Source organism: Silurus aristotelis (genome assembly GCF_946808225.1).
Source record: "Silurus aristotelis genome assembly, chromosome: 14".
Taxonomy (NCBI): Eukaryota; Metazoa; Chordata; class Actinopteri; order Siluriformes; family Siluridae; genus Silurus; species Silurus aristotelis.
The window spans coordinates 25,788,495-25,800,623 of record NC_139587.1 but is presented as its reverse complement, the minus strand read 5'-3'; the positions used below and the strand labels follow the sequence as shown (position 1 = coordinate 25,800,623).

At 40.4% G+C, this 12,129-nt stretch overlaps 1 protein-coding gene and 1 long non-coding RNA gene across 17 annotated transcripts in view; one reads left to right on the top strand and one right to left on the bottom strand.

The window, feature by feature from the left end:
- Nucleotides 1–12,129, top strand: part of LOC310737020 — a 65,841-nt gene that overhangs the window by 26,920 nt on the left and 26,792 nt on the right. The gene's annotated exons all lie outside the window — the stretch shown is intronic.
- mical2b (microtubule associated monooxygenase, calponin and LIM domain containing 2b) overlaps nt 1–12,129 on the bottom strand; it is a 69,822-nt gene that overhangs the window by 45,016 nt on the left and 12,677 nt on the right. For 10 of the 16 annotated variants that reach the window (XR_014536708.1, XM_083560943.1, XM_083560952.1 and 7 more), the window contains exons 2-4: nt 9,092–9,419; nt 2,781–2,988; nt 1,560–1,676 (exon numbers count right to left, since the gene is read on the bottom strand). Coding sequence is in view for 15 of the 16 variants with exons in the window: in XM_083560943.1 (XP_083417069.1) it covers nt 1,560–1,676; nt 2,781–2,988; nt 9,092–9,355 (589 nt within the window). In the remaining variant the exon portion in view is untranslated. The remainder of the gene's footprint in view (nt 1–1,559; nt 1,677–2,780; nt 2,989–9,091; nt 9,420–12,129) is intronic. The other 6 variants (XM_083560956.1, XM_083560950.1, XM_083560944.1 and 3 more) reach the window with 1 other exon arrangement.

Sequence of the window (12,129 nt, the reverse complement as noted above, 5' to 3'; positions counted from 1 at the left end):
CTAGAAGGTAAGAGTCACTGCTAGAAACATGCCAGTGAGCTGGGTGTATGGTCAAACGGCAGGAGCATCTCTCCTTAGTGTTTCACTTTATCAATCCTGGAGGATCTTGTGGTGGTGGATCGGGGTTAGAGTTGTCTCCTAGAGTTGCACCTGGCCTTGGGACCTGGTCCTTTCTCCACAACGTGTTTGTCTGTAGAGCCAGATCCAGAAGCTCTCCACGATTCACAGGCCAAACATTTAACTAACCCAGGACTTGTTTTTTTCCGCATTGTCGGCTGTTCGATCTTGTATAGACGCGTGTGTGCGCCGTTCCAAATCATTTCCAATAAATAAAATATGGTTGGACTCCAATCGATGGGTAGAAACATCTCCAAGATTAGCCAAAGAGATGGAAGCCATCCGACCTACGTATGCTTCAAGTGTCATAGCGATGAGATGAGATCTTCTGGAAAATGTGATTATTGTATAAGGTGTTAAAAGTTCCCACAAATCTGTTGTTTGCTGTGAACAATGAAGGGCTCTGACGTTGATGCATCAAACGCATGAATAAGAAAATGGAAAGCATACCGAGATAATAATAAAAAAAAGCTTCTGGACAGGCTGTGATGGCAGGCGGTCTATATATAGCACAGCTGTAAGCTTATCGTCTGCACACTACGTGAGCGCAGAGTGGCAATGACGTAAAAAGCTTCTCAGTATCTTTTCCAACCACCCACACGTTCCTGCGAAGCAATAAAGAACGCGAGTTGAAGGAGAACATGCGGTCCTGTTGGTCCCTGATATTAATTAGAATTAAGACTTGCTCTATTCCATGTGATTATTTTGTGTGCATCTATTGTGACATGTGGTGGGTTTTTTTGTAATTGTGTGTGCGGTTCGCGGCCTAATCGGAGTTTCCCGGCTGCCCTTGCCAAAGCATCCTCCCTATGATGACATCACTATCGTCAGCCATATTTAAAGAAGGAGAGGAGGGTCATAGAAGTGGTTTCCTTTGTGGTGGTTAGGAGATTGGTTGTTGACACACACACACACACACACACACACACACACACACACACACACACACACACACACACACACACACACACACACACACACACACACACACACACACACACACACACACACACACACACCAGTGACCATCCCTAATATATTGTATTCCTCAGTTCCGGAATGTGGCTGCCATTTCCCTTGAGGCAGAGGAATGTTTTATTTTTTTTGGATTGATACTGGGATCTGCTAGTTCCTTGAGCAAAGTCACAAATTCAAAACACATTGCACTACACGATCTATTGAAAAGTTTGCGCACCCCTGTCCATCCCACTCGTGTTGTTCTTCCTCAAGCTTTCAAAACAATGCTATTGTATAGATTCCATGCCATAGCGTTATAATTTCCCTGGAAATAACGGATTTAACACTATTCCAGCATGGTTCGCCACGGTTACGCTGGAAAAACTCAAAACCTTGTACTGTAGGTCTAATTGGATGGTTAAATCATGCCCAAATAAGTGCTTATGAACCATCATTTCTAAAAGCACATCTGTCCATCTGCTCACCCTCATTCTCCTGCTCTGTAGGCGGCTCGCAGAGTTTGAGGAACTCGACGTTCACGTGCACCTCCACCCCGACGATGAGGCTTACCTTCAGCAAGATCAGCTGCAGCTGGCGAATACCTGAGTGCACAAGAACACCACAAGCACAGCTGAAGTTCCAGCAGAAAACCCGGGAAAACACTACTGAGATTAGCAACGTTAGCTATTTTTATTTATTTTTTTTTACAGTTCAGGTGTGGGCGTGGCTTTCTGCTGCCTCGAAAGAGAAAGGTGTCGCCTGAGTACGAGGTGATATCAAAACATGTCGAGACTGGCTCCGTTTACTTTATTAAGTACTTTATTTTTCTATGTTTACACACTTTCACCTTTAAAACTAAACCCCTTGCACAGCAATACTGAGCTCCCAGCGTTTCTTCTGGAATGCGTCCTGGAGGTCCTGGAGGTCTTGTCAAGCACCTCAGCAAGATCTACGCAATGGTGGCAAAACGGCAAGCTTTGAGTTGCCGTCTTCATCTTCAGGAAAAGGGGGCGAAGTCTACAGGAGGCAAATCTGGCGAGTAGGATGGGTGCGGAAGTGAGACCGTGCGGCTCGTTTTCCGGCGATCATCATGCGCAAGTTGCTGAATGGTTTCGAGGGTCGAGCTCCTCGAAGGTGTTCCTGATCCCACTCGAAACATTTCGAACGACTCGTTGCAGCATCATCGTATGTCAAACGTCTCTGTAGCAGGTTTTGCACTGTTTCACGCAAAATATCACGTTTGCTCTTTGCTCTAACTTGCTGCCCATGTTGAAATCGCAGACGTGGTAATGCACGTGGTCAGAACAGCACAGAAAGTTTTTGGATACCACCTCGTACTGCAAGACTGTCTGCTTTCTGATTAGATACACGCTGCTTGAGAAACTGATCTGCATTTGTTTTTTGCCAGAGGCAAGATATATTTGCATCTTTTTTGGCTTTAGGGGGTGTGGCCTAATCTCTGCATGAAAATACAGATGCAATGATAGACAGAAACAGTTAGAAATGATATAAAATCCTATAAATATATATTTTTTTTACAATAATACAAACAATATAAAACAAAATGGATTAAATATAGAATAAAAATAATTAAAAAAACACTATGGCAAAAGTTTTTTTGGGGGAAAAAAAAGACATGTAATATATGCAATATTTATAGTGGCAGTTATTTTCTTTCAATGTCATTACACAGAGTTCACACTCACTGATATGGTCTATGGCTCCGGCGCAGAACTTGCCGTAGAACTTCTTGGCGCCGAGGTTCCTGAGGTCGTGAATGGTGTAAGGCCAAAGGTGGAGAACGTTGTTCCTGGAGAAAGAGTCTCTCTTCTCGATCAGCACCACTTTGGCGCCGAGAAGAGCCAACTCGATGGCTGTACGCAATCCGCAGGGTCCTCCGCCGATGATCAGACACTGCAGGGGGAACGAACAAACGGAAGAATAAACCTGTTGCCCGGACGCGTTTTAACTGGTTTGGTGTCTTTTTTGGCCAACATTCTGATTTCTCTGACCTTGGTCACTGCATACGACCTTGGGATCTTTATTATTCTCGTATTGCTAAGACTTTTCTCTCATAATGTTCGATTTTTTCTTTTACATGCCACTAAAATGCCTTTTAAAGACTTATTTAAAAAAAAAGTTTTAACGTATGATATGATGAAACCTGCCCAATAAAAGACTGCCCTCTGAAATGACATCATCTTGGTTATGACAATTTGGCCACATAGATCAGCTTAAGATACTGTGCCAAGTTGAGACATGCGTTTGTATACGCTATCAAAACTGTTCAATGGGTTCACCTTTGGACTGACCCTTGCACTTTCCACACAATAGTCACAAAACTACACTTCCACAATACATTTTACAGTAGCACGGTGTGTAGCCTTACAAGGAGTCAAGTCTTGCAGGAGACCTTTAAATGGTGTATGATTAAAGCATGTGTCATAAGTGAGGTTCATCTTCCAGACCATAACAGCTGCATCACCGGGTCCATAAAGTCTTTATGAGCAAGGAGTAAACACCTGAGGAAAATTATAAATAGATGATCTGGGATTATTTGTCAGGCAGTTGTGGAAGGCATTTGACTGTTGCTGTATGTGCAAACATCCAGCACACCCACACACACACACACACACACACACACACACTGCTGTAAAAGCTCCTGACCTACTTTTGACCTGTATATTGACATATAAATGTCCAGGTAGGCAGGTGTTCAAAGCTTTGAGGGAAAAGCTACACTTCTGAAGAACACAATGACCTCATTGTGTCGGGGTTTTTTTTTTTCCATTAAGCTCGGTATGCGCTATACAGAACACCTAAGCATAAGATTGTTATGTGCTACTTTCTTGCCCAATTCCACATTTAATCCCAGTTTGCTGTTACAATAACCTGATGTTCCTCTAGATTTTGTGGAGACTTGTTCTCATTCAGATACAAGAGAGTTCGACAGGTGAGGTGAGGTGAGGAGGCCTGGGGTGCAGCCCTAAAGGTGTTTAATAGAGTTATAGAGCTCTTTAGCAAGAGATCATCCACCTCATCCAACTCATGTGAAGTATATTTACATTTATATTTATGGCATTTGGCAGATCCAAAGCGACTTACATCTCTCTCATTTATACTTTTAAGCAGGGGAGTGGTTTACTCAGGGGAATGTGGGAGCTTGGTGAGGCTGGGATTTGAACTAATGACCTTCTGATCCACTGCCTTAACCACAAAACTAGTTCATCAGACCACAATATCTCAATGACCACTGTCAAGCTGGAACAGATTTGGGGCTCCTAGTTTAAGTATAGCAAAAATCTCATGTTACAATGTCTAAAGACCTCCTATATTACTTTATGCCTCCATTTCTGTGGTAACATTTTGTGGATGAACCACAAATGTCTGTAAAAAATCAGGTTTCCCAATACTTTTGTTCATTTAATGTAGCAAAATCACTTTAAAACAGGTTTAGAAAGCTTCCAGCATGTTCGAAGGGATTCACAGTTATTCCCAAACGGGTCCTGGATCTGCTCAGGAATCTCAGTCAAGTGAGACGTGCCTGATCCATATCTTCCACCAGCCACATCAAGAGGCTTCTCTCAAATCAGAGGATCAGCGGCTCCACTATAAGACTCAGGTGAGAGACACAGTAAAGACCTGGGACACAACAAAACCTCTTTGAATATCTAGTAACATTTAAAAAGGAATCAAGAGCTACTTTGCCTACCAAAACTGTACCTCCACTGCAACACGCACTCGATTAAACAAAACGAAGGCTGTCAGACTGAGGTAAACAACGTACCCATTTATTAGATACCAAAAAAAAAAGGAAAAAAAAAAAAAAAAAAAAGTCATGCACCATGAATATCTGCTAAATTAAAAAAACATATTTTGCTAAAAACCTACAAACTGCAGATAAAAGAATTTGCTCATTTTCTTATCCTCACAGCTCTTTATCAAAGCTATAGGAAGAGGTGACCACAGTTATGTGATTAGAGGCGCTCAATGTGGTGAGTTACGTTATACTTTTAATGGAATAACGGTCCATCTTTAACAAGCCACATTTATTATAAGTAAGTGTACGAATCTTCGATGCATAGACAACAATACGATACGCTAAAGATCCATAGGAAGCAGCTACTGATGCGATTCTCCTCTAATACGAGGCAGTGTGAACCAATTTCTATTTGCGTGAACACAATGCATTTCAATAAGATCTCTGCAATTCAATATTGAAAAATCATAAGTGCTTTCTGACCAACGCATGGCCTCTTTCACAAACACGCCTTTGTAGTGCAAAAAAGAAAAAAGCCAGACGTTCTTTTCCTGTTCTGTCTGCAGGGCGATGCAGCTCTACCTCTGCCATGTTAATCTGTATTCTAGGTGACTCTCAGGACACGCCTCGGTCTCCGTAGTGATTCGGTACGTCATTTTCACGTAGTCAAGTCATGTTCATTTCTACTGCGCTTTTCACAACAGACATTGTTTTAAAGCAGCTTTACAGAATTTGACAGTTAAGGTGAACGATGTGTGTTTATCCCTGATGAGCAGCCATGGCGACTGTGGCAAGAAAAAAGTCCCTTAGATGTTATGAGGAAGAAACCTTGAGAGGAACCAGACTCAAAAAGGAAACCCATCCTCATTTGGGTGACATCAAGAGTGTGATCATAAATCTTTTAAACAATACTATAATGAGCTTCATTAAATATATATTTTCCCATAACCTACTGTACACGGCCACTGCAGAGAAACTACTTAAGAGCACTGTTTTTGTATTTTGACGTAATATGAATGAGTTTTGTTTTCACCGATATTCTTGAATGCAATTTCAGCAATAAGCATGTACATTTTTCAAAAAAAAAACCAAAAACCAATGACGTTTATTCTAAGAGACCCGTCTCATTTTCTCTAATTTAAAGAATTTTTTTTTTCTCTGAAAAAAAAAAAAAAAAGAATACTTGATAACTAAAATACCATAGCATCTGTTTTCTTTCTTTCGTTTATTACGCTAGCGTTTCAGATCAATCTAATTTAAATATTAGTAAAAAAAAAAAAAAAAAAAAAACAAACAAGTGAACACAACATGCAGTTTTTAAACGAAGGTTTATATTATTGAGTGAAAACAAAATCCAAAACTACATGGCCTTGTGTGAAAAGGTATTTGCCCCCCTGTTAACACCCAGGCCTGATTACTGCCACACCTGTTCACAATCAAGAAATCTCTTAAATAGGACCTGCCTGAGAAAGACCAAAAGATCCTCAAAAGCTAGACATCATGCCGAGATCCAAAGAAATTCAGAAACAAATGAGAAAGTAATTGAGATCTATGAGTCTGGAAAAGGTTATAAAGCCATTTCTAAAGCTTTGGGACTCCAGAGAACCACAGTGAGAGCCATTATTCACAAATGAAAAAAACATGGAACAGTGGAGAACCTTCCCCGGAGGGGCCAGCTGACCAAAATTACCCCAAGAGAACAGCGACGACTCATCCAAGAGGTCACAAAAGACCCCACATCATCATCCAAAGAACTGCAGGTCTCACTTGCCTCAGTTAAGGTCAGTGCTCATGCTTCCACCATAAGAAAAAGACAGCAAAAATGGTCTGCATGGCAGAGCTCCAAGACCAAAACCGCTGTAGATCAAAAAGAACACAAAGGCTTGTCTCAATTTTGGCAGAAAACATTTTTGGGAAAATACTCTGTGGACTGACGAGACAAAAGATGTGTCCCATTACGTCTGGAGTAAAAGTAACACCGCATTTCAGAAAAAGAACATCACACCAACAGTAGAATATGGTGGTGGTAGTGTGATGGTCTGGGGCTGTTTTGCTGCTTCAGGACCTGAAAGACTTGCTGTGATAAATGGAACCATGAATTCTGCCGTTTACCAAATAAATCCTGAAGGAGAATGTCTGGCCATCTGCCACTTTTGGGCACCTGATCAAGACCCGTAACCCATCTGTGCTCCAGGGGCGCTGTATCATGGATGACTCTGCACTTTGACCCCCAGCTTTTAAAAAGGCAATGCTTTAAAATACACATCATTAGTTACTTATGCTACACAAAAAAACATTCCTGGGAAGTATTGTGTACTAGAAAAACAATCAATACCTGATGCATGACTTTGTGTAAATACATAAGCTGCTGCAAAACGTGTTCACACACGCTTAGATTATGTACATGAGGAGGATTATAATAGGCATTTAGTACCGTCGGTATGTCAGATAGGAAACATCCCTGTCCATCAGGTTTGCAAATCAAACTGCCAAAATGTTCAGCGATGTTAAACACGCCAATGAGTTCTGCTCTCTCATAACTTCATTCAGTCATTCTGACTGCTGTCATGAACTTCGAAAAGCAAAATAAATCTTTACTAATCTAAAACGGCTCCAAAAGGCTTTTCTGCAGGTTTCAAGCAACATGAGTTTTACAAACTTCAAAGGAAATAGTAATAATACTCTTTATTGGCTGAGAATAGTACAGAACGCCATTTAATTGTGGATTGTTCGAATGCGACCCCCAGTAACAATACAAAAAATACAAACCTCCTGCAACACTCATTTTTTTATAAACATGACAAAAGGTGGCCTATTCTGAGGAAACCCCCCCATCAGAAAACACTGTGCTGGTGTGAACACAGATTAGCTCGATATTTCAACACAGTTCTTGCCATCATTTTAAAATCTGCACAAGCGGCTAGTGTTTTCAGGCAGGTCCTAATCCTGCTTGTTCTTGTGCACTAGTAAAGTGGCTTATGAACCACGGGTTGTTTTTTTTTTGTTTTTTTGGAAACGATACGCTTTTTTACGTATCTGCACTTTACTGAAGTGTTTCCCGTTTGGAGAGATTTACTTAAACTTCACTACATTTCAAAGCCAATATCTTACTTTATTATTCAAATACATTTTGTGAAATTAGTCGTTATTTATTCAACAGCAAGCAGACGATTTTCAGAGGAAAAAATATTTGAACTATTTTTTCTTTTTTTTTTTTTTTTTAAGTAGCTCATGACAATTTGAATAAATATCAGTGTTTCAATAACAAGTGTATCACCTGTTAATATCATTTAATTAATAGACTGGTGTGCTGAGAGTAACATTAGGAGTCATAGTATTTTGGATACGTTTGAAAGCAAATACTTTTGTACTTTTACTCAAGTGAAAGTTCAAAGGGACACTTACTTTCACTGGAGGCGTATTTTACCTGCTGTATCTGTAATTTAACGCAACTACATTGTACATGTGGATATACATACGTGTACACACACACACACACACACACACACACACACACACACACACACACACACACACACACTATATTTTGAAGGCAGATCAAGTTCAGCCTTCAGGAAGACTCAAATATACCACTGGGAATCCCAAAAAAAAACACGAACTACTGACCTCCAACAAGTTCAAAGGTCATTTCTGGTAGCTACCTCTAATGACGCTGAACTGTTGTGAAGGAAAAAAAAAGAAAAAGAAAAATAATAATAATACAAGAAATATCAGATGTCAGCCAGTGAACCTTGTAAAAACCTAATGTAACTAACAAATAGAAGAAAATGAGTTCTTTTCCTCATGCTGCTTATTTTGCTCCGCTTGGTTACGCTCCTGCAGCTTCAAGACGACGATTTTACTGAGGAGTTCAAGTAAGAAATTTATTTTACATTTACGGCATTTTGGCAGACGCCCTTATTCAGAGCGACTTACAACTGAGCAGGGAAGGGTTAAGGGCCTTGTTTAAGGGCCCAGCCGTAGCAGCTTGGTGGTGGTGGGATTTGAACCTGTGACCTTCTGAGCCAAAGTCCAATGCCTTAACCACTTAGCTACCACCTCATTTTACTTCCAAAACATATGATCTCATTACCACGATGACTGACCTGAAGCAGCCGTTAATGATTAATAGTTTCTTTTATATTTCATATATTTAAAATATCTATTTTATATTTCATATATTTAAAAATAAATAAATAAATTAAAAAAAGGCTATGATCGACTAAACAAATAACGCATTGTATTGCGTCTCCATACCTTGATGTCTGCACATGCTTGGCCTTTCTTGTACTCCTTGTGATTGGCTCGTTTGTCCAGCTTGGCCCACAGGGCTTTGGCCTTCCAGGAAGTGACGGCCGCTTTCAGGCTGCAATAGAAGCCTTTGTGATCGGCCGGGTCGAGCTCCAGTAGCCTGCACAGCAAGCCGAAAGCCTGGAGGGTGCCTTTACACGTGGAGGCCTGAACAAAGTTCTCAAAGAGCTGGCTGGCCTGAGAGCTCCTCTGGTCCTCCGTTTCCCCCATCGCTCCTCTCGGAGCTCGCTCAGGGTGATTATGCCGCGCTGAGGCTTCTCATCTCTGAACAGTGCTAAAAAATAGACGGACGAAAGTGAATCGAGTGTTGTCATTCCAAAATAACTCGGCATACATTATAGCAAGAAGGAAAGGAGAAAGAGGCTCAATGGAGTTGAGGTTCAGAGATCTATAACAGGAGATATTCAACTATCTTCATGGAGCTAGCTTTCTGCCCAATTATGCGCTGCTGGAACAAAATGTCATACTTTCCCATCTAATGATGTCCTAAACAAATGCCTCAGACATTGTGATAAAAGTTTGGGGAAGAACCACACATGGCTGGAAAAGTCAGGTGTTCCAATGCTTTTTTTTACTGTTTAGTGTACATGACCGTACACAGCATGACATGCAGGGAGATGCTTTATATGACCACTAAGGTACATACATTAGAATAGAAAATAGATAGAATTGGCAGAAAAAATATATAAAAATCATAGAAACTACTATAAGCCCAATTTCAAAAAAGTCTGAACATTGTGCAAAATGTAAATAAAAAACACTGAAACCATATCAAATGTTTAAACTGAGATAATGTATCATTTTAAGAAAAAAATAATTTGAAAAGGAGAAGAAAAAGTTGGGACAGGACTATGTTTATCACTGTGTAGCATCATGTCTACTGTCTATAAACATCTGGGAACTGTGGAGACCAATTGCTGAATTTGATAGAGAAGAATTTTGTCCCATACGTGTCTAATTCAGGATTCTATCTGCTCAACAGTTCTGGGTGTCCTTTGTTGTGTTTTTCGTTCCATGACACGCCAAATGGTTTCAAATGGTGAAATAGTTTAGATGGTTTTTGTTCCCGTATAAATGAAATATGGATTTATGAGATTTGTTAATCATTGCATTAAAGTTTTTATATTTACATTTTGGAATTGGAAAACAACACCACAGTTTCAATAGTAATGGAAATAAGTTGCAGCATTATATCCATGGAGGCAGGTAAGGTGCGAGATTGAGTACCTAAGAAAGTGAACCTGTGCGAGATGTGCAATTGAAACGCATGTGTGTAAAGAGGTAGTATGAGGTAGTGTAAGTGTGTATCTCTCATATTCACTTTTGAAAACTAAAATACATTTACATATGACCCATAGGTGTTATTGATTAAAAAAAATTGGGAAGCCATTAAAACAAACAAACAAACAAAAAAAGAAACAGGCAACAGACATGTGCCTGTTAGTTTTTCCTGGTCACAGAGAAAAATCCTATGTTCACGTTCAATCAAACATTTGATACAAAGCATACAGTGGTTGTATTCTTTTCCACTGGGTTTGGTTGCGACTCTTGTTCAGGCACGTTTCCCAGTCATAACTAAAGCCTGGACGTTTTTCATTCTCAGGTCTTTGTGATCTTTTGATATGCCTCAGCCTCAGCCTGTGCTTTGAGTTTTCTCCATCAAAGCGGCATGTACACGTCCCAGAAGAATCGACACTGAATACGACACAAACTTCACGTTAGCCGGGGATTCGCGAGAGACGGGTTATACGGTAATAACGGTGACTTCGTCACACAGGAACGAGATCGCAGTGTGGTGCGTTTTCATCCTACATATAATGTTGGAAAATGTCAAGCAGGACGTAAATGTAAGTCTTATGAAGGAAGGTGTTCGATTACACCCAGGCTTATCCACTCGTAACTGATAGCCTGAAGCTCTGAAAGAACTACCGGATAGAGATACAAATACAATCCGTATGGGCATGTATCCGGTCCAGGTATAAGAAATGTGACCAAAAGATCTGGGGGTGAAGGAAAAAAAAACAACTGAAAAGCTGTTACGTGTACTGTAGCTTATGCTGGAGGGCTCTATATGAAATGTATCTGGAACCATCTTCTTCCTGGAATTGCATCCAATTTAAGTGTTGTTCATGTATTCATTGCTTTCCTACTAGGGGTCCAAGCACTTTAGTAGTATTGAACTTCGAAAAACTCAAATGTGAAGAACTATGTAGTGATAATATGTTTAATTAGGGGTCCAGGGTAAGCTTATGAGACCATCTACGCTGCACCTTGGTCCTGTTCTATACCGGGGATATTGATACGTGTTTTCGCTTCTGGTTTGGACAGAAGTGCACTTGATTTAAAGCAGAGATTCACTCGGGAATATACGACTCCGCTAAAAATGTGCCCTTAAACTGTCACTTAAGTAAAAGTACAAAACTATTTTGCCTTCAAATGTACTTAAGCATCCAAAAGTACTATGATTTATTCGGGCTATAATGTTCCTATCATTTTTGTCACAAGACTCTTAACTTAATCAACTCAATTTATGTGAAAAGACTCAAATAATAATTTTACCGATCGATTAATAGAATTATAATAATAAATCAAACACGGATTGATATCTATTCAAATTATCCTGAGCCCACAGCGGAACATCCGTCTCCATACCCCGTCCTCTACATCTGCCGCTTTCAAACCAACTACCTGCATGTCCTCCTTCACCACATCCATAAACCTCCTCCTTGGCCTTCATCTTTTCCTCCTTTCTGGTGTCTCCATCCTCAGCATTCTCCTACCGATATACCCCATGTCCCTCCTCTGCACATGTCCAAACCATCTCAATCTCAACTCCCTCACCTTGTCTCCAAAACGTCCTACATGCGCTGTCCCTCTAATAAACATTTCTAATCCTGTCCATCGTCGTCACTCCCAACGAAAACCTCAACATCTTCAGCTCTGCTACCTCCAGCTCCACCTCCTGTCTTTTACTCAATGACACT